General features: G+C 37.9%; 1 protein-coding gene across 8 annotated transcripts in view; it reads right to left on the bottom strand.

Annotated features, from left to right (window-relative positions):
* Window positions 1–22,461, bottom strand: part of shank3a (SH3 and multiple ankyrin repeat domains 3a) — a 156,827-nt gene that overhangs the window by 13,426 nt on the left and 120,940 nt on the right. For all 8 annotated transcript variants that reach the window (XR_015712113.1, XM_087797540.1, XM_087797542.1 and 5 more), the window contains 4 exons: window positions 8,581–8,656; window positions 5,178–5,260; window positions 2,466–2,590; window positions 2,263–2,398 (listed from right to left, as the gene is read on the bottom strand). Coding sequence is in view for 7 of the 8 variants with exons in the window: in XM_087797540.1 (XP_087653666.1) it covers window positions 2,263–2,398; window positions 2,466–2,590; window positions 5,178–5,260; window positions 8,581–8,656 (420 nt within the window). In the remaining variant the exon portion in view is untranslated. The remainder of the gene's footprint in view (window positions 1–2,262; window positions 2,399–2,465; window positions 2,591–5,177; window positions 5,261–8,580; window positions 8,657–22,461) is intronic.

Below are 22,461 nucleotides of genomic sequence, written 5' to 3'. Positions count from 1 at the left end.
ATATCCGTTCTCGGTAAAGTCCATCGGAAAACTCGCGATCTCCCGGACAGTCTGCAGGTTTGAACGCTGCAGCCGTGTGCAGGGTTTGGACGGAGGAGGATGCGGGAGGAGAGAGGAGTTCGAGGGAGAGAGCGATGTGCTTTTGCTGTAATGCAATGCTTAATTCAAACATGCAGTGTAGTCGCCATGGCAACAGTGGCTGTAGTGAAGCCCGGGATAGGGCGGATAAAAATGCGTGTTTGCTTATTAGACAACGTTTGCTCTAGCGTTTTGGCAAAGCTATTGCAAATCATGCAGCGACCGAGCGGGGACCAGGGAGTTTGTGTTCAGCCCGTAAAGAAAGACGTGTAGAAGTTTGAAGCCTGCTCCTTCGAGTTAGGACAGTTGTCTGCAGGTGAATTTAGTTTCTGTGAGTCACTGCAGTCTGGCTGCACAGACTTGTATCAATATTTAATGCCAGAACTGTGGAAATATAGCTGCTCGAGGTCTAAAACACATGTCCCGACCGATGCCGAATGAATGTAGAATCATTTTAAAACTTGTATTTTAAATAATGAATCAGCTCTTATTAGCAAAATATTTGTCATTATCGTGACTTATGCAGATGCATACATTTCTTTTTCGTTTGCAAAAATAAAAGGAATACTCGTCAAACAGCATTGAGTGTGTTTTTATTGCGCTAGAATTTATGTTCTGTCAGTATTATTTTGTGGATAAAATGTGGAGCATTGCCAGGTGAATTCAGAGGTCAACTTGGAGTTTTCTTAATAAACTGTTTTGATAAATGTGGCAACTGACTGGATATTTTGACTGCAAGTCTTTTTCTTTTCTACCAAATCAAGTAAGTCAAGCATACGAGAAGTATGAAGGTATTTGAGTAATTTTAGTAAATGAGGAATAAGAGAATAAGCGCTATTTGCAACCATACGGACATACATTTTTACTTTTAGTTCCAAAAAACAATTTATTATTATGGTTTTAACACCTGACATTTATACTGATACGACTCTAATTTAATATTTATTTTAAATGCACTTTTCTAAATATTAAAAAAAAGGCTTCAATATTCTGAAATTAAACCAAAATAAAGCACCAGAATCTGCGTTTCTTTTCATTTTCTCCATTTATGTCCAAACCACAGTACCTACGTCTATTTCAAACCAAACTCTTTAAAATCCATTAAGTACTTTTTGTGTTATGTTGTTTAGGCAGAGGCAATAAAGAACAAAGAACATGTGAGTAAGACAGCAGAGTTGAAAAAAAAGTTGATCAGTTGCCTTTATGTACTCTCAAATTTGGAAGCAAAAAACATATTTTCTGAGGCTAATGTTTCTTAAAAGTCAATATATATGAATAGCATTCTGTAGTGACGGGTTAATGAGGATTCATGAAACAGCTGATGATGTTTCATGATACAGTGTCTTCATTTTGAAAGACCACTAGATGTCACTCTCTGCTTTATAATCTTTGGCTCTGAGTTATTAATTCAATCAAATCTGGCTTCATTTTCAAACCTAGAGTGACATCTAGTGGTCTTTCAAAATGAAGACCATGTATCATGATACTTCATCAACTGTTTCATGAGGCGTCATAAACATATCGGTGGTATTCTGTTGGGTTTAGACTGAAACTTGTACGAGTGAGGGCCGAGCAAACGCCATCAACTGGTTCAGTGAAACCACAGAAAAATACAATTTAAAATCACAATAAATCACGTTTAGATCGAAAACGCGCTGAAAAAACAGCTGGAAGACTATGAACTGCTCCGCAACATTCTAGGCCTTTTCAACATCGTAGCCGAGTCTGGTTAAAGATCATCGCACGGCGATGATGCAACACTTTGTAAGCCTTATTGCGGATTCTTCTCCCTTCCAGCTGTGAGTCCGACCACGAGCAGTTGTTGACTAATATATTGACAATCGTTCCTGTTAAAAATTCACAGTGACTGCGGAAATGAGCTCATCGGTGTTAAACAGTCTCCATAAGTACGAATAATCCATCCAAGCCTTCCACACTCTGTCTGAGATATAAAATACACAACTGCAAAGCCCTGAGGTCATAGTACTAGCACTGAGTGGGAGCCGAGTAGTGGCGAGTTCTGGTTGACATAGAAACCACTTGAAACTACAGCAAAGAAAACTGATACCAAAATCACCCTGACAACAGCTAAGCAAAACTGATCAGTGCACAAAACAAACACTACACCACTGGAAACATGAACACGCATTCTTGCACGCATTGATACCGTTTATCGGTGTTTACCTTTTTTGCGGACGACCTCTTCCGACTCTGGCTTGCGTGTGACCGACACCACCTTCATCAGGAGCCGGTTGCCTCCCTGTCGGATCAGTGACACCACTTGCTTGTGGCCGACTTTCACCACGTTCACCCCATTGACCTGACGTCAGATACAACGTTGACTCGACCACATGGACAGATCCAGGACCATATGGAGGAAGACGTACCTCGATTAAAAAGTCTCCCGTCCTCAAACCCGACCTCCAGGCCACTCCCTCCACGTCCACGGATTCCAGATACTGCAGCGCCGGAAACGCCGGGGTCGGCGTGAACTCCTCGATAGGAGTCTCGGCTACAAAAAAACAGAAAGAATATGCGAGGTCTGAATAATGAAGCGATCACAAAATATATTTTTCCCATGAATTGTTTTTCAAACTTCTTCCTTAAACCTGAATATACAGTTGATGAAAGATACTTGTCATGGGCTTACGAAGCTTCATGAAAAAGTGTCATGTTGTTTAGAGGTCAGTAGGGGGTGCCATCAGTTTTAGAATTATGTGATGTTTTACTATAATTTTGTTCAAAACAAAAGAAAACCTAGGCAGAGACCGCCCTCTAGTGGGCTATGAAAATAATGACACTGCTTCATGAAGCTTCATCAGATCATCACTAAAAGATACTACTGATGATCAGTCAAAGTCACGGCCCAGAAAATAACAGGTATTCACTAGTGATGGGCTTATGAGGCTTCATGAAGCACTGTCATGTTGTTTAGAGGTCAGTAGGTGGCGCTACCAGCTCAAACGATTATGTGATGTTTAATTAGGACATTTATTCAAAACAAAGGAAAATAGTGCAGACACCGCCATCTAGTGGACTCTGAAAATAATGACACTGCTTCATGAAGCTTCATCAGGCCATCACTAGTAAATAACTGTTTTTTGGGCCGTGACTTTGACTGATCAGAAATATTAACCAAACTGTCTGTGACAGAAAGTAAGAGTTTGACTGCGATATTCTATATCTGGAACTATCATAATTATTGACATTTTTTTTGTCCTGTCCAATTTCTTTTCCTTCAACATCGGTTTTGTTGATGTATTAAGCAGAAAGTGGCAGCAGGTGGCAGCAACCAATGCTCATTTTTTTTAGCAAGAATCTGAGTTCAGAGTTGAAGAATTATGGGGTTCCGTGAAAACATGAACCCTGAGGACACGGCGTGGTACATTTTTTTTAAAATTATCTTCCAGGTGTTTTGGAAAGTTCACTCAAAAACAGTGTGGGGTGATTGAACCTAATCAGATGCATAAGTACAAGATCTTTTGTTGTCGTTGTTCAGATCTCAATGGATTTTTCAATCATTTTATATGTAAATACTTACATTTTTTTTGTCAAAAGCTTCCAGATGTTTTGGAAAATACACTCAAGATTATTGTGATGTCAATGTACTTAATACACCTTTTCTTTTCACAACTCAAATTCTTAAAAAGAAAAACAAAATGATTTATTTTTATACCTTCAATTTTATTTTGTGGAAATTTCACAACTCGATTCATTTTCAAATATGTTTTTCATGTAAATATTAGCATTTTTTCATTAAAAGCTTCCAGATGTTTGAAAATAAATTAGCTCAAAATCAATGTCAGATTATTGTACACTTAAGATACACCCTTTTTTTTTTTTTTTTTAACCCCTCAATTAATTTCGTATTTCTGATATATAAACTTTATTCAGAATTATAATTTGTTGACGATCCCTAACAGAAGCTGGACTGAAGCTGATCTTCCTGGCTGGTGCTGGAGCGAATAGCTATTGAATCTCAAATATCAAACTAACTTTACCTTGGTTAATGCAAGAACATTTAGTCATAAAAGCAGACCATCATTCTAGGTAAAAAAAAAAACCCTTAATCTTCCACCATAAACATGTTGCCTCAGAGAGAAAAAAAACCCATGAGTGACACATTGAAGCACCAGGCGAGACACAGCACAACACAGAGAGAGATAATGTCTCTCCATTGTCCTCAGAACACCTTTGTATTTCAGTAGACTTGAAGGTGTGGAGTAAAATCCGGGACTTGACCTTGTGTGCTCGATAAAATGGAGGGGTGGCTAAAAAAGAATAGACACTTGGTCGTAATGTCGAGGTTGATCAGCTCTGCAGCTCAGATGGGAATGATGTGAAAAAACAAGTGACATGAACACATTTTCTCTTGACAGAAAGACTCGCGACTGATGAATGACTGTTACCTACAGCGCCCTCTCCGCTCAGCTGATGCTGTCAGAGGGAGTTCATTCATCAAAAAAAAAAAAAAATGAGCGCACACACACACGCACGCACACACACACTTCATTTAATCTTGGAATGAGTTCACCTAACTCACTCATACATGTTCTCAGAAGAGCAGTGTGTGTGTGTGTGTGTGTGTGTGTGTGAGACGCAGCCAAAAATCCATGCTCGTGAGTGATGGAGTAAAGAAAGCGGACGAGGGAGCCTGAAGACGGTTGCCGTGGTTACGAACCTGAGCACGTGCAGGAGTAAAAGTGAATTTTCGGTAAACGGAGATGAGCAAAGTGGTGCCTTTTTTCCATGAGAAAAGCTGAGGAGGACGTTAGCGCAAACATCATGAGACATGAGAAGATATGAGTGAAAAGAAAGGAGGCGGGAAGAGAGACTATTAAAGCTGAGGACCATGTGTGAGGAACAGATGGGATGGAGAGTCACAGCCAAGGCTGACGCCACCGGAGCGACTCCACACACACTCACACACACACACACACACTGGTATAGATCCACCGGTGCATCCGAGTCCACAAGCCCGAGTGTTGACCTAAACCGACCTCGGTGTTGACACAAAGTCACTGACTCGCATGCAAATAAACACAAACACGACTGTCAAAAGTGCAACGCGAGTGTGTGTGTGTGTGTGTGCGTCTCACCCTTGGCTCCGCGCAGGACGAAGCCGAAGCCTTCATTTTCCTTCTTCTGCAACACGGCGTTCTTCTCCTCGATGATGTAGTCGCTGTGCAGGAGGGAGGAGAGCGAGAGCAGGTATGAGTCCATCCTCACGGACTCACGGGAGGTAAAGTGGTTTGGAAAGTGGAGGAGAGAGGAGGATGAAGGCAAACACACACACACACACACCTGTACTTCCCTCATGATCAATCAGGTTAAAAGCCAAGCAAGCAACACGGGTATTCATGTGCAGGCGAGCAACACACCACAATCTGAGGCCTTTTCACATGTACTTTCAAAATATACACAGAGAACACAACTAAGTATTTGAAAGTAAATTAAGTGTTTCACAAATAAGTTGTTACAGCAGTGTATGTTGTGTTGTTGTGTTGTGTCATTTCCTTTGATTTCTGTTATTTATATTTGCACTTTTTCATCCCTTGCACTTTGTTCTGTTATTTGCACTTTGCTCTTGTTCTTATGAATCGTCTGCTGTTTACGGGAAACCCAATTTCTCGAAGGCGCTCTCCAGAGGGATTAATAAAGTTAAACTATATGTGTATGTTTGTTGTGTACAACAATTTAATCAAACAAGAAGATCACTGTGGACTGTGGAGGTGTATCAATAAAGATGTATTATTCACTCTTCACTTGTTCATTGATGATCCATGGGAAAAAAAATGTATTTTCAGAAGTAATTTAATAAAGTAAGTATGTGTTTTCTGACCGTAAAGAAGTACTTTTAACTGAAGTTTTATGATTTAGGTATAGTTAAGGCACGGTAGGGTCATTAAATCACTCAACTAAAGCAAGTTTATCTTGCATATAATGTCCAGCAATGAACAAAATTAAGTTATACTGTCACAGTAAAAGTGTTTTTTTGTAGGCCCACAAAACTTGATCAAAACAAAGGGTGCTCTGTTCTCCTTCTCTTGAGCTTTTCACCTTTAACTTTGTTCACAAACTTTTGTAACAAATTTAACCCTTTTATTTTATAATCTTTCATTTCCTTTCGTGTCTGGTCGATTTCTAAATGATTAAAAAATGTAGAAAGAAATAGATGTGTTGTGAATTAGATAATGAGTGTTTACATTTTAGTCTTTAATGTAAAGTTAATCTAAACTTTTTTTTGTTATTTTAATTAAAATTGGCAATTCTCCCATTTAAATAACTCGGTTCTTTACTTTCGTCCAGCGGGATCTTTCTTGTGTGCACTCCTTCATTCACACCTTTATAATGCAGATCATATACGGTCGCGATGAAGTGAAGAGGATAAGAATGGAAAGTGTTTTTTCATCATTTTAACTCGGTAGTCCGTCTAGAAATCTTTGCTCAAATGATGGTTCAGAGCAGTTAAACATTTCATCATGTTGCAACAGATGCATCAGAGGAGTTCATCTTTTTAAAAGCTCCTCAAAGTGGACATTCAGAGGAAAAAATGTTCTCTATTAAGACCCACTGTTGTGAAGTAAATGTTGCGGAGCGCTTGTGCAGTCACTAGTGTAGCAGGCTGCAACAACTTTTTCTCACTTTGTTTTGGCCCAAATTTTCGGTGATAAATGTCTTTCGGTCAAACATTTTTTGGTGGAGGGCGAAGTTCGAGTGCATCCACAATATATAGAGGTTTACTTTTACATGTTTTCGGCCTATATATATATAAAAAGGATGTTTTATGTTTGGTGAAGGTGAAAAATAGCCTCAATTATTTTCTCATTTTCACTTTCTTTTTCCATTAATAATGATTTACTTTCAATGTGCTATCCTTGGTGGTGAGTTTGTACACCTGTGTCTCTCCAGTATCACCAGCTACAAACCAGGAAGTGATCTCTGGTTTGAATAGGAACGGCTTCTTCACTCACACTCTCAACCTAACCAGGAGACTGAAGCGCAGTTTTAAGAGCAAGTATTTCACACGAACGAGCGAACAAACACACGTAAACATCTTCATTTCACGCTGCAACTGTGTCTCCGCCAGCTCGGCTTACTCATCACTCTCAGCACTTACCCAGAGATCACAGAGCTTCTGCTCATGGGACCGGGAGATCCAAAACAAACCTTTCTGCAGAAGGGAGGTCAAAGGTTCTGGTTGTATTAAAAAAAAAAACCTTCTACACTCTTTTGTGCATTAATTACTGCACATATAATTTCCCACTTAAGAATAGTCAAATGTTTTTAATGAGCGCGACCATCCTTTCATCTGTGCACTTGAGAAAAACGTTGCATTATTTATGTACCCTCATGACACGCACAAGCACTCGCTGAAAACTACTAATGCAGACAGATCACCTAAAAATGACATTTAGAATCATAAGTACACGTTTAAAGTTGGTGGTTCAATTGACTGTATTCATGTTTTATGCAGGACTGAGAGGCTCGTCTTGTTATTCAGGTATTAGACTTTACATATTTATAACACATCATAATACTGTGTAGCCATAAATATTACATTTACAAAATCACCTGGTGACACATTTTGGCACCAACACAAGGACATGATCTCAATTTGGGGATTCCAGGCTTTTTTTGTAGTGTTTATTGATACTGTCAGATAAAAATACTAGGGTTTTATAATAAGTGTTGGTTGAGATTCAAACTTTTATTTTGTAACTCTTCGTCTCTTTTTGTGAAAGGTTTGTTTCATGAATGCTCAAAAATATTGAATATTTATTTAAAAGAAAGAGGTTTTTTTGGATGTAAGATTAGAGAATGATGCTTATTATGTTTATAAATAACGCATTATGGATAAACAACTGTTAAAATTGTTATTTTTCTACTAAAATATAAAGTGATAGACAATTTTAAACTGAATGCTATACTTGCTAGCTTTATAGCAGTGCTAGCTAAAGCCAATATAAGGGGGATTTAAACCACTTCGTAACATAATAATAGACTCTTAATTTTCGTAAATACTAAATTAAAAAGCTATTGAGATACACATTGAATGTTTTTAAACCCCCTTTTTGCCTCAAATGGTACATGGTGATTAAGATACATTTTAATTATTAATTTTTAAACAGATCAGAAATGTTTAATAAAACTCGAAATTGAAATATTTAAATAGACTTGTTTTTTATTTTATCTTTTAAATCCAAAATAAGAATGGCAACGTCATTGAATGACGTATTAAAATGAAGGAAATATTTCCCATAAACTTTAAAAGAAATGTGTGATGATGGATGGAGTTTGCTTTAAAGACTGCGAATAAACATTCACATTATAACTAAAAGCACCTATTTATCATGCAATACTAATTAGTGACCTGTAGATGGCAGCAGTTAAGTGGGGTATTTTCCAAATTGCTGATCATTACTAATAAAACCCACTCTCTCTGATGATCAAAGGGACCAATACCGAAGGGCAGGATGGGCGGGAAGATGAAGTAAATACCTGTATGAGGTGAAATTGTCGTAGGAACCCACAGTGTAGTGTCTGAACAGTCTCTTGGTGCGATCCTCCCGAGTCTCTGCAAGAAAGAGAAGCACTCATGTAAAAGACTGCCCCGCTTATAATGGTGACAAATGCTTATTGTTTTTTATACAGAAGCGATAAATAAACCAGTTACGCTGAATGAAAAATGTTTTCTGCCTCAATCTGGCACTTTAACAAGAGCAGCACATGTTTGAAAAACACCACAGAGAAGCCATCAAAGCTGCATCCATCATACTTCCTTCTTAATGCTGTGATTTACAGCACTGACGTTACACAGACACACACGTCTGCTTGCAAGCTGTTCACAATGACGTGTCCTCTTTGTAATACACACATCATGATTGACTAACAAGCAGAAGTTAAATGACCCCTGCAGGATGATCCTTGTTTGCACGAGTGTGTGAATGTGTGAGTGACACTTTCAGCCACCGACACTGTTCTCGTGACAAAAAAACAGAGACGCAAATAAATAAATAAAACCATTTAGCTGTCGGCGGAAAATTCTCACTTTCACGCTCAACTTTGACACGCCATCCATCACGAGTCGTCACGTCCTCTTTACCCAACGGTTCTTGCTCCAGAGCTGCTCTTTGGTTAAAAGCTACGGAGCCGTCGTGGTCTAGTGTGATCCTTCAGACCTCAGTGAGGAGCGAGAGTCCTACGAGTAGTGATGGTCTGATGGAGCTTCGTGAAGCAGTGTCATGTTGCTTAGAGGTCAGTAGGTGGCGCCATCAGTTTAAAAATGATGTGATGTTTCATTAGAACAGTTGTTCAAAACAAAGAATCTATCAATCTAGTGGACTCTGAAAATAATGACACTGCTTCATGAAGCTTCATCAAACCATCACTAGATACAAGTCGGTCAAAGATTTGTGCTCTTAAGCGTCGATATTAGGTCGACTCTTATGCAGCCTTCAAAACTTCCTTCATTTTTTAAAAAATGTGCTCAAAATGGCTCACTTTCCAAATAAAAACACAGTTTGAAAGTGAAGGATCCATTAATGACTAAACACGTCACTAGTTCCAAATACACATAGATTTTGTGAAAGAGATTTTCAGGCCACATTGTAGAAATGTAAACCAACTTTATAATTTGTAATTAATCTCATTCTAGTACTGTGTACTTTGATGGAAAAATTTGTTTCACACTTCATGTGTTTTTTCTTGAAATTAAAAACTAATTATATATACAGTATATACATGGAAGTATGTAAAAATAGTGATGAACTTCTAAAATAGTTAGTTTAAGAAGTGATGGGTTAATGGGGTTTTATGAAACAGCTGATGATGCATCCTGATACAGTGTCTTTATTTTGAAAGACCACTAGATGGCACACTCTGCTTTATAATATTGAATCTAATGTACTCTGATCCAGTAATATAATAAAACTTTAAGTGCCATCTAGTGGTCTATTAAAATAATAAAGACACTGATACCTCATCAGCTTTACCTTTTAAAAAATGATGTTAGATTATAAAGAATCAGTGGTTAGAATAATTAGTCAGTCCAGATACAATAATAATAGAGTAGAGCATGAAAATGAAGACACTGTATCATGAAACATTATCAGCTTATCCTTATATAAAACAAATGAAAAACACATTTTTTTAGGCTACTGTCATTGGTACCAACAGATTGTTTTAGATAAAAACCCTCAATGACTTTCATTCCATTCCCTGACACGAAGCTACGCCCCCGGATAGAAATGGAGGCGGGGCAAATGACAGTAGAGTATTATTTACCTATCACTAGTGATGGTCTGATGAAGCAGTGCCATTATTTTTCAGAGTCCACTAGAGGGCGGCACTTTTTTCCTTTGTTTGGAGTTCTAATAAAACATCACATTATTTTAAAACTGATGGCCCCACCTACTGACAACATGACACTGTTTCATGAAGCTTCATCAGCCCATCACTACCTATTACCATTTCGAAGGGGTCGGTTTATACAAGTTGCTGGTAAATTTTACCCGGGTAACTAAATATTATACTGCTTGAGTTAAAGCACTCAAATGTCGGTTGCAGTGTTTAGTGGATTTGAAGCAATTAAAACTACATTTTCCATTTCATTTTGAACAATATTTACCCTTCAAAAAGGGACCGAAGCCAGTTATCGCATTTTAAAATGGTAATCTCACCCCCCTCACTGCAACTGTGTTCGGTAAACACAGCCAGGTGTTGCAGGTAGTGAACCAACAGTTGATCATTTGAAGTCTGGTGCTTTAACCTGTGACACAGAAACACCTTCTCCCACACCGGCCTCATTACTGTCAAACTTTTCCAGCAGCACCGTCTCTCCGCAAGCAAAGTTTAAACAGGCGCCGCCTTCGAAACAAAAGTGCTTGTTAGGAGAAGCCGTCGTCTCAGCGGTCCCGGATCTCTCTAGTTGGACCGACAAAGATTATAAAAGCAGGATATAATAATAATAAGAAACATAAAGAGCTGCTGAATGATAAGGGCGGACGCACTGGGATGTTGAGAACTACAAAAGGATACAAATGTGTAACTCAAGTAAGCATCCTTCTTTCATCCTCTGTGAACTGTAAACTGGGATTAACTACACACACAGACACACACACACTCACACCCCCGCTGACATGGATTAACCTCTGCTGTTTTACCTCTGATAACAGCCTCAGACAAACATGCCGACACACGCAATTATCAAGTCAGCCTCATTGACTTTTTAATTCTTCCCTTCCACACCTCCGCTCACCTTTATCTCTGCTTTACTGCCTCTTTAGGTCGTGAGTGTTAAACTTCCAAACACCAGCGGTGGAAGATGAACGCAACAATAACACCCATTGTGTAGTTTAAAATGTATTTTCTGGATTTAGATGTGGTTCGAAAACAACAGTTTGCGTTATTATGTTACTTATAAAGAGAGTTAAATGTTAAAAAAGTCAGGGTTTTGATGGTGAATCATCAGTTAAGTTTAAAAGAGTGATACAAAGATCAATCTGAATAAAACTTAAAATGGAAAATATGTACAGAATTTTCAGACTATAAGGTGAACTCTGAAAAAAGTTTCTCAAAAAATGAAAGTGCGCTTTATGAATGCCTCATATATTACCTGAATTCTGGTCATACTTACTGACCTCAAACCTTTATTACATTGAAGGGAACACGTAACTCAAAAATATTTTAGTATGTCTATGGCAAGTTAAGACTGCAAGGCTACCTTCTATTACTCTGCAAGGCTCTATAGTTTTAATCCACAAGGCTTTGTTGTATTACTCTCCTAGGCTCTGTTGCATAGTATTCCTCAGCATGCTTCCTAACTATTACTCTGACTCTGTAGTATTACTCCATGAAACTTCGTTGTATTACTGCGCGAGACTTCATAGTATTCTGCTAGGCTCCCTCTCGAAGTATTTCTCAGCAAAAAAAAAAAAAAAAATCACAGTATTACTCTGCTAGCCTCCTTCTCGAAGTAATTCTCTGCAAAATAATCGTAGTATTACTCTGCTAGGCTCCCTCTCGAAGTATGTCTCAGAAAAAAAACAACAACACAGTATTCCTCAGCAAGCTTCCTAACTATTACTCTGTGACTCTGTAGTATTACTAAAAAAAAACTTCATTGTATTAATGTAAAAGACTTCATAGTGTTACTCTGCTAGACTCCCTCCTGAAGTATTTCGGAGCAAAAAAAAAATCACAGTATTACTCTGCTAGGCACCCTCTCGAAGTATTTCTCTGCAAAAGGATCAGAGTATTACTCTGCTAGGCTCCCTCTCGAAGTATTTCTCTGCAAAAGAATCACAGTATTACTCTACTAGGCTCCCTCTCGAAGTATTTATATGCAAAATAATCACAGTATTACTCTGCTAGACTCCCTCCTGAAGTATTTCGGAGCAAAAAAAAAATCACAGTATTACTCTGCTAGGCACCCTCTCGAAGTATTTCTCTGCAAAAGGATCAGAGTATTACTCTGCTAGGCTCCCTCTCGAAGTATTTCTCTGCAAAAGAATCACAGTATTACTCTACTAGGCTCCCTCTCGAAGTATTTATATGCAAAATAATCACAGTATTACTCTACTAGGCTCCCTCTCAAAGTATTTCTTAGTAAAGAGAAATCACAGTATTACTTTGCTAGGCTCCCTCTCGAAGTATTTCTCTGCAAAATAAAAACCCACAGCATTACCTTGCTAGGATCCCTCTTGAAGTATTTTTCTGCAAAATAATCACAGTATTACTCTGCTTGGCTCCCTCTCAAAGTATTTGACCAAAAAAAAGAAGGAAAAACATCACAGTATTACTCTGCTAGGATCCCTCTCGAAGTGTTTGAGCAAAAAAATTAAAAAATCACAGTATTATTTTGCTAGGCTCCCTCTCGAAGTATTTCTCAGAAAAAAAACAACAAAAAAAATCACAGTAATACTCTGCTAGGCTCCCTCCCATATTATTAATACTCGGCCTTTGCAAATTTTTCTACTAAGCAGTAAAGCAATTAATGTGTTTTATAATCTGGTGTGTGCCTTATAGTCCGAAAAATAGGTGACATTGAAAAGCTCTAGGACAGTTAAGAACTCTGACAAGTCACTCAGTTACTCTCTTATTGTTGTGTTTGTGATTAGGTTTTTATAGATTCACTGTATGGATTCTAACCCCTGCTGCCCATGAGCCATGAAGAATTCACCTGCGTAAACCCAAACACTGACACAACATTATTTCATCTGAGGTCACTTGTGGTTGTGGTTTGAGGTTTGATTACTGGTCTTTGAACATTTTTTCGAACCAAACAAATTTAATCATTACATTTTTTTTTTTATGGATTTTCTGGCTCTTCATTCAGCAGGTGACGACTGTGATGTAAGGTATTGAGCTACCTTGGCGCAGGTCTGCACTTTCTGAGTGCTTTTCTATTATTATGTAATAAATAACTCTTTTAGTATTTGAAATATTGAGGCCCAAGCATTATATATCTGGATTTCAGAATACACACAGACAGACAGACTTATAGAAATAATAATCCAAAAAGAAAAATATCTCCATTAAATTTCAGATTTTAACTACGTAGCCATTAGTTTGGTGTTTGTCGGAAGGAGGGACTTACCCCAGTACAGGTGGAAAAGGCTAGAGTTTGGCTCCACAGACTTCACAACAGTCACCATCCCATCTATTCTGCTACAAATCACCGGCAGACCCGATACCAGGACGGGACAACAGTCCATTTTTCAATTCTTGTTCTAGGACAACCGTAAAGCCTGTCACTGTCAGCTGGCTCCCGACACAGGGAGGGTCAACACGTTCTTGGTCACTCTCTTCTCCATACTTTTTAAGCTGTGGTACTTCTCACGGCTCCTCAGATTCACCGAGAGACTCTCGCTGGTGTTTAAAGTCCCACCGTGGTCCAGCCTCCGGCAAACAGCTCCGGCGCTCTGTGTTGTTTCTCATCTCTGCTGTCTCTGCTTTCTCCGAGTCTCCAGCGGAATCGGTCGGCTGCTGTGAAGAGCCTTCAGAGAGCTTGTTGTTTCCGTGTAAAAGTGTCAGAGGCAGATGCCAACGCCTATAAATACCTCAGCTGTCATATTAGGGATAAAAAAGAAAAAAAAAGAAAAAAAAAAGCTTTGAATAATTCAGAAAAAAAAAATACTGTACAACTCTTCAAACGCAGTGACAGCTTGGCAAGTCGTTGTTGTGATTCCAGGTCAGGAAGAAGAAGAAAAAAAAACCTGACAAAAGAAAAGGTCTCAAGGGCAGACATTGTTCCGTGTACGACGGGAACGATCACAACATTCGTGGATCCGATTTTGAAACGTGGATTAGATGACGAAGATGTGATTAGACTGACGGCTTCAAAAGGGGACTTGACGTCAAGTCGCCTTCATTTCCTGCTGAATTTGAACTCATTATTCAGATGTGAAATAAAAGCTTGAACTGAAAAAAAAAACCAACTCGGAGCTAATCATCAAAAGTAACGACCTGGACTCGGCCCCTCTCCAGAGTTTATCACGACCCAGCCGTCATTTTTCATAAAGCAGATTAATTCATCCGTACCATCCCGTTACGAACAAGGCACGCTTCATTTCAGACACAAAATATTTAAAACATTCAATATTTTATTGTCACAAATCCTTGATTTAATCACCTCATTTTTTTTGTTATATATTTTATCAAAAATCTACAGATTTTACAATCTAATCTTAAAAAATATACTATAAAAATACAAGGTAGTACTGGTGGTAAAGATCGCCTTAATTATCAACTACCTACTGTAGATAGCAAGTGTAGCATTTAGTTTAAACTTAAATTCACTTTACATTTCATGTAAAAAAAAAAAATTAAATTAAATTAACATTAACACTAGTGATGCTTTGATGAGGCTTCATGAAACAGATGATGAGGTATCATGATACAGTGTTTTTATTTTGAAAGACCACTAGATGGCGCTCCAAGTTTATAGATGACACCATATTTCATTGATTTAGTAGATCAGAGACGAAGATTTTAAAGCGGAGAGCTCCATCTAGTGGCCTTTTAAAATAAAGACACTATATCATGATACATCATCAGCTGTTTCACGATGCCTCATCGACACATCACATTAAATAAACAGAGCCTGCCATACTTAAAAGAACAAATAAATTATATCAAAATGCTTGAGAACTTTCTTGCTTGAGACCTTGTAAAGAAACATGGTCTTTGTAAGAGCAGGACAGGTAAGACCTACAGGGTGGAATGTTAACTGTATGACAGGCATAAATAATGATCTTAATAAAATAAACGCTTAAAATAAATGCTTAAGTTTTATTTTGCATGGCTTTATTAATTAAATCAATGAACTTTTGGTTGACAAATATTTAGAATGTATCTGTTATTTTTTAAAGTACATTTGTCCACATTATCAACAGCTTGCTTTCCTAGAATGACCCGGTTATCACCAACAAACGCTACAGTCTTCGGCCTCCGCACACGCCGGGCAGCCATGAAATAGACGTGTGTTTGTCAGAATGTGAGCGGCTCTCATGCAATGCGGTGCCTGTCAAACGTGATAAGTCTCTCCTCCAGCATGCGACCCGCTTTCGGCTTTGAGGAATTGTTCAAATAGCAGCTCCATCTATTATGATTTGATATGAATCTGTCCAGCATAGATGGAGAGAGATGGCTCAGCACACTCCACTGACTTCTGATGAAAAGTGGAGATAGTCACCATAGTCCTGCTGCCAACAATCAGGCGCAACACGCGCATACACACACACTCTCTCTCTCTCTCTCTCACACACACACACTTGTGCCACTGTTTGGAATACAGCTGAGTCAGCGAAACCTGAAAAGGCTAAAACTTCTAACCTGTAGGACAAAAGCTTGCTAATGAGATGGATCAGATCAACTTTCATGATCATGTGTGTCACGTTCGGTGTGGTCATGCATAAGAGCGAGTCATCTGCATAACAACAGACGTGCCAGCTCGGCAATTTGTAAACCAACTACAAACCTGAAGGTGGCTCGATATTCTTAATTATTTGATACATTTTTTTTGGGATATCATATTGGGATTTTTTTGGAAATATCAACTATACTAGGCTAACTAACCAAAGCTCAGGAAGAAAAAGAGTAAAACATGTTTTTTTTACGTCACAACCATTCTCTCCAAGCGAAGCAAATAAAACATCTCATTTGTTGATTTTTTTTTTCCCACCATTTTGCTAAATGACCTATTCAGTCACTCCAAGCGTATTCAGGGAATTCCTCGCAACCTCCTGTCATTTTCCAAGCAGTAAATCATAGAAGTCTCCGGCTTTTATGTTTAAAACCAAAGTCCATCTGTCAGTTTAGCGAAGAAAACAACTGAAATAGCATTTCCTGTAAGATTCTTGAAGGTGGCCTAGATTCTTACTCGCAAATGTAAAGCCTGAAAAATGGCATCAAAATTACTTTGACATAAAAAGCTTGGAAAATAAATAAATAAAAATAAAGCTGGCATTGGTTTTAGGGGTCGGCATTGGATTGGTACAGACATGTGGTCTAGCCTTTATGTGCTAGTACAGGAATATATTATTGATAATCATGAATAATTGTTTATCTTACTACAATTGCACATTCTTAATTATTACATTTTAGATTAATGACCACAGTTATACAAAATTAAACACTGGTAAATGATATGCATCAAAAGATGTATGGACTTTGAGTAGTCGTTGGTCTCCAATTACAAAATGACTTCCCGCCGTTTCTCATTTTGCATCTAGAAAAACAAGTTGATCCGCTGGGTGACGGGTCTAAAGTTAGTGGAAAATCAAAACAGTAAATGAGAAAGGCAGAAGTATAGTTTTAATTAAATGAGAAGGTTTGACATTTAGCTGTTGGCTGTTGCTCCTAAGCTTTGGAACGATCTTCCTCTCTCTCTTTGCGCTTGATGGATCTACTGACTCCTTTAAGAAACATCTTAAGACGTTTCTATTTGTTCAGGCTTTTCCTTGATTTTCTGGAACTCCTGTGTTGTTCTCAGTATTATCTTGATCTTTAAAGTATGTACTTTTTTGAGTATTGTTTTGATTGTTTAAGCGCTTTGTGACCCTGGTCTCGAAAAGCGCTATATAAATAAATATTACTTAGTTACTTACTTACATTTTGAAGGATGAACCTTAAAAGGCACCGTAGGTTAGACGACTTTCATTCTGCTTTTGTTTTTTTTATTTTTTTTGAACTTTCTGTCCTAAATCATAAATCATCATAGAATCTGATCACTATTTAGAATTCATGTTTGTGAACTTCATTCAAAACTACAGATAAACCTGCAAACCTGTCGCCTCCAACGTGTCACTTATATGTAAGTTATTAATCAGAGTATTGAATAGTTGCATTTAAAATTTTTATTTTTTTAAATATAATTTTATTTAAAAGTATATTGCTTCATTGAATTTGTCTCTAAATGTAAAGTTTTTTTAATTTTAGAATTGAATGCAATTATTTGAAGTGCTTTTATTAAGTCATTTAATTAAATTACTAGAATATTTTTGCATTAATTATTTAAATTCAAAAATACTTTTTCTTAATTCAATATTTTAATTGTTTTTATTTTTTAGCCAAACCAAAAAAAACAACAGCATTTTTAATTTCGAAGACCTTTAAACTCAATATAAATGTTGGATTAATTGAGCCACAAGTCAATACCAACAGACTACCGAGTTAATTGGACTTTCAGCCAATCATGTGGAAAATTATTTAAAAGCAAAAAAATAATTCAACCTCATTTAATAAGGATTATTGAATCACCCAATAGAAATAAATTAATTTTCAATATATAAATTATTGAATTCAATTACTTAAAAAGAGCTGCATTTCAACAAAAAATCAAAATACAATAAAACAATCAAGGTCATAACAAATTAAATGATATATTTATCCATTCAATTCTTTGATCTACTTCCTTGAATGTAAATCATTTGATACACAGGAGTTTAAACATTTCTTCTTGTCTTTTTGTTTAAACACCAACATGTAAAACTTCTCTTTCCCCATCTCCTGTCACAGATCATCTCTTCCACCCTGCCTGCACTCTCCTCTTCTTATTTACGATCCAACTAACCGCCATTAATAATGAAACTGATCCCTGCAACTAACTCAAACAGAAAAAAACCTAAACTAAATAAATAAGCTTTAAATCGACTCATTTTTAATCCCACTCATTAAACATGTTTGGTCTCACTCGTTTATCTCATCTTCTTTGTCCTGTTCATTCTTTTCTTTCTCCTGCACTGCCGCAGGAACGCTGGCGTTTAGGCATTCTGGAGCAGTGCAGACACTAAACTTCTTAATGGGCAGTCTATAAATAGTCCAGGCATTTGACTGAACTGATTCATGCTGCTGTTAGTTGAGGATGGAGTGAATGAGTACAAAGGGAGGAGAGAAGATGCAAGGATATTAAACCATTAAGTGAGCAGAGCTAGTCCTGCTCTTGAAATTAAGAGTGTTATTATGCTGCGAGTATCTCGAGGTTAAACAGAAAAAAAGCGAACGTTATTATAATGGGAAATTTAGATCAGGAATAAAATCAATTTTTTTATTCCCCGTCAACATGTTATTTATCACTGAGAGCAGCGTGATGTGTGTTGTGCCGTCGGTCTCTAGAATCCCAACAGATTGAGGACAAAAAAGATTAACAGTATTCCGTCTCGGAATGATCCGCCCCCCAGCAATTTGGTCACATCATTAGAAAAGGAAGAGCAGTTCATATTCACATCATTATCTCCTCCATTAGCACGAGTAAACATCACATGTTAACCCCTGAAAACAAGCCAGATGCTGCCGATTATACAAACCCCCGGAAGACAATGGAGCATAAATCACTCACGTTTCTTAGATGTAGTAGAAACATGGTTGTTATATCACCATCTACTTTCATCAAATTACAGTGGAGGAGAGACATGTTACTGCTTTATAGGCATTGAAACATAGTATACCTCTAGAGTACTAGGAGTTCATCTTTTTGTTTTGTTTTATTTTTCATTCATTTTTGGGAAAACATACCGAGTCAAGTTAAAAATTGTGATTCCTTGTTTAAGTAAGTAAGTCATTTTTATTTATAGAGCGCTTTTCCAGACCAGGGTCACAAAGCACTTAAACAATCAAAACAATACCCGATAAAATATATACTTAAAAGATCAAGATAACACCGAGACAAACACAGGAGTCTCAGAGAATCAAGAGTTGTTTACACTTATCTACCAAAGATATAGCTGTAGTACATCTTAACCAAGTCTTAGCTAGCATCTTCAAAACACAGCTAATCTCTGTGGTCACATAATTCATTTGAGAGATTTTGTTTCTTTTACTCGGTATGTGAGCAGCAGCAGTAAGGAGCCATGTAAGCCAATCAAAACTTTCCTTCAACTTAATAGAACTCCAAAAACTGTATTTGTTCTTTTTCCATTTGCAACAATTTGTGAAAATAACAGTCAAACATGTTCAAAAGCTTTGCCAGCAAACATAAACTATAAAAAAAACACAACATAATCTCCTTGGCAGAAGACAAGTTATTACCAATAATCTATTTCCTTAGAAAGGGAAACAAAATTTGACAATATTGTTTATACCTACATATACTGTGTTATACTTGTTGCTAAACATGTCTAAGTTTTGTGTATTTTTAAATAATTTTGTTGTGTCGAAAAACGCCACTTTTACTAATTATTCAAATTAAAGATAAAACAAGAACTAAATACAAATATTCTAAATAAAAACGTGACAAAAACCTCCTTCTGGTAAGTCATCCGTCTCTTGAATGCTAAAATGATTTGACAGTCGTCTGAACCTTGTCCTTGCCGCTCATCGCCGACTATTATTACACTTTTGTCTTTGTCTGTTCACCTTCTCTCCGTCCCCTGGAGCCGTGGAGGAGGAGAATGAAATGTTGCCTGCAAGCGACTCTGACTCGTGCCGAGCGCTGTGGTGACGGATGAGAGCCGAGGGACCGGCTGATGGTTTAAACTTCGCTCTCTTCCAGCGTTCACCTTCCTCAAGTCCGACTGGACGCCTTCGCCGCTCTCTGTTCTCCTGCTATTACGCCTTTGTTTTCCAACTCAATCTCCCATCATCGCTTTTTTTAAACTTGGTGAGCGCTGGGAGAGCTGATGGATTGATAAGGAGATGTGTGTTTTCAGAGAGGGAGAGATAGAGATGGAGAATTTGGACTAAATTGTAAACAGGAATGTCTTTGTTGCTTCACTAGCCTGAGACTCATTGCTTTAACTGTCAGCGACGCATCAATAGCTGCATTAATATTAGATCAACAAACATGTGCCTGTGAGTGTGTGTGTGTGTGTGTGTGTGTGTGTATGATTGTCATTGTTATTCTGCTGTTACTCTAATCATAAGCCTCGGTGAGAGATTAGCTTTGTAATGCTTCAGTGTGTTCAAATATCAGTGTGTTAGTATCAAGTAATACATTCAATATTCCCTGATATTCTACTGTCCACAGGCGTCTATGAGCAAAACAATGTGCACGGAAGTAAAACTAATCTTTTTTTATTGTAGATTAGAAAAGAAATTGATAGTATTTAGAAATAAGTCTTTTTTATTTAACGTGAATCTTAGCTAATCTTGTCAGTGTTTCGATCGTCTTCTGACTCAGAATATAAATGCATGAGCTACTCAGTTCTTAAAGCTGTACCACTGAGGAGGGATTAACAACCCGGTGGTAAAGAAATATTCATATTTATTGTTATTTGGAAAAGAGCAACTAATATCAACCTCCAACTTTCCTGACTCACTCACATGTTTCAAATGTTGAATTCTTTCTCTCAAAGACGCAGTAAGTCTCTCATCATGACCATGTTTTGAACGTATTACTTTATAAAGTTCTCCCCCGTCTGAAATCTTGACAAATGAGAGGTTACGAGAGCAGAGCCCCATTGCAACGTAATAATGGCTATAAAAAGCGTACAATACGGCAAAGAAAAAAACTTTTTTTAAATTGTGATATATAGAGTTGAAAAAGAAGCACTGAAATCGCTTTTTAATGTAGTACATGAACCAAACCAAGTAATAAACAATGAAGGAAAATTGATATATTGTTAATTTTTAAAGGAGATAATAAAAAAATGATAATAAAATATAACTTGAGAACATGAGTTTGTTTATTTCACACCTACTACATGAGTGTTAGCTGGCTCTGTTTCGGGGAATCCCACTTTTTCTTTGTTTTAATTCTGAGATTTAAAAGAGTTTTCTGAGCCTGGAACAAGAAAAAGTCATCTACAAGAACAAGCATCAGACACAATCGCTCTGATTTCATTCTCAGCATCCATGTACGACCGTGACAAAAAGCTTTCAGCACATCTTGAATTGTATTTTTTAAAATCAGTGAACGAGTGCTCACTTACGATCCGCCTCATCTCAGAACCTGCAACCTCTCATTTGCTGCCTCTCTGAAAGACCACTTTGCCGTCTCCTAAAGTATGCTTCAGCATCCATCTCTGCTCCTCCCCGGGCCCTACTTCCCTCTCTCTCTCTCTCTCCCTCCCTCTCTCTCCCTCCATCTTCTCACCTATTTTCTGTACCTGCTGCTTACAATGCATCACAATGAGAGATTCGTGAGTCTTTCTTCCCGGATTCGTACCTCCAGACTTTTGAAATCCACGTCACGTATTAGACTGGGTTCGAAACCGGCAGATGTTGTGTAATTACGCAAACACACATCGGCATCCGTCTCCACACACGTGGTTACCCCACGACACCGGAGCACGTGCCATCTGCTGATGAAACGACGGTCCAGAGAGAGGACGCGCTCGTCTGACACAATCTGGCTTGTTACGGCGGTTTCAATTCAAATCTGTCACGGCTGCATGGATGAGAGACTCGTCGCGTTCACAGGACGTTTGCCAGGTGTTGTCCGAGGCATCCGTCAATCTGTGCTGTGTTCGTAGATGAGTTAGCGCTGACCCCGGAGAACCTTCTTACATCAAGTTAACAACCACACACAGTAACAGAACATTCCACCAGCAACTTTTTAAACAGGAGTTCCTACAGTTTTCTCTTATGATTTCCCGTCATGACTTGCACCTCTAATATGCTCATTTCTGATCTTCTCTCCTTCCTCAGAATCTTCCTCTCTGACATGTATAACTCCCTCTTTTAGTCCACCCCGCCTGCACTCTCTTCTTCACCTCCCTTGATCGCTGTCCATTGCTTATGAATGATCCCTCATCTTTAATGATTCGACAATCACCAAATTACTAAAGTAACCAACTCATATTTGCATAGAACAAAAATAGGGAAATTTGTCTTATAAAAAATGTATTGAAAGTGAAGCTTTTTCTGGTAAATTCACAGCTACTAATGCTTAAACGTAAACCTGTGACACAAGTGTGGAACATTAAATTATACATTGAAAAG

This window comes from Callionymus lyra, chromosome 8 (assembly GCF_982586985.1).
Source record: "Callionymus lyra chromosome 8, fCalLyr1.hap1.1, whole genome shotgun sequence".
NCBI classification, from domain to species: domain Eukaryota; kingdom Metazoa; phylum Chordata; class Actinopteri; order Syngnathiformes; family Callionymidae; genus Callionymus; species Callionymus lyra.
Note: the sequence above shows the minus strand (reverse complement) of the source record. Positions and strands in the feature narration are given on the sequence as shown.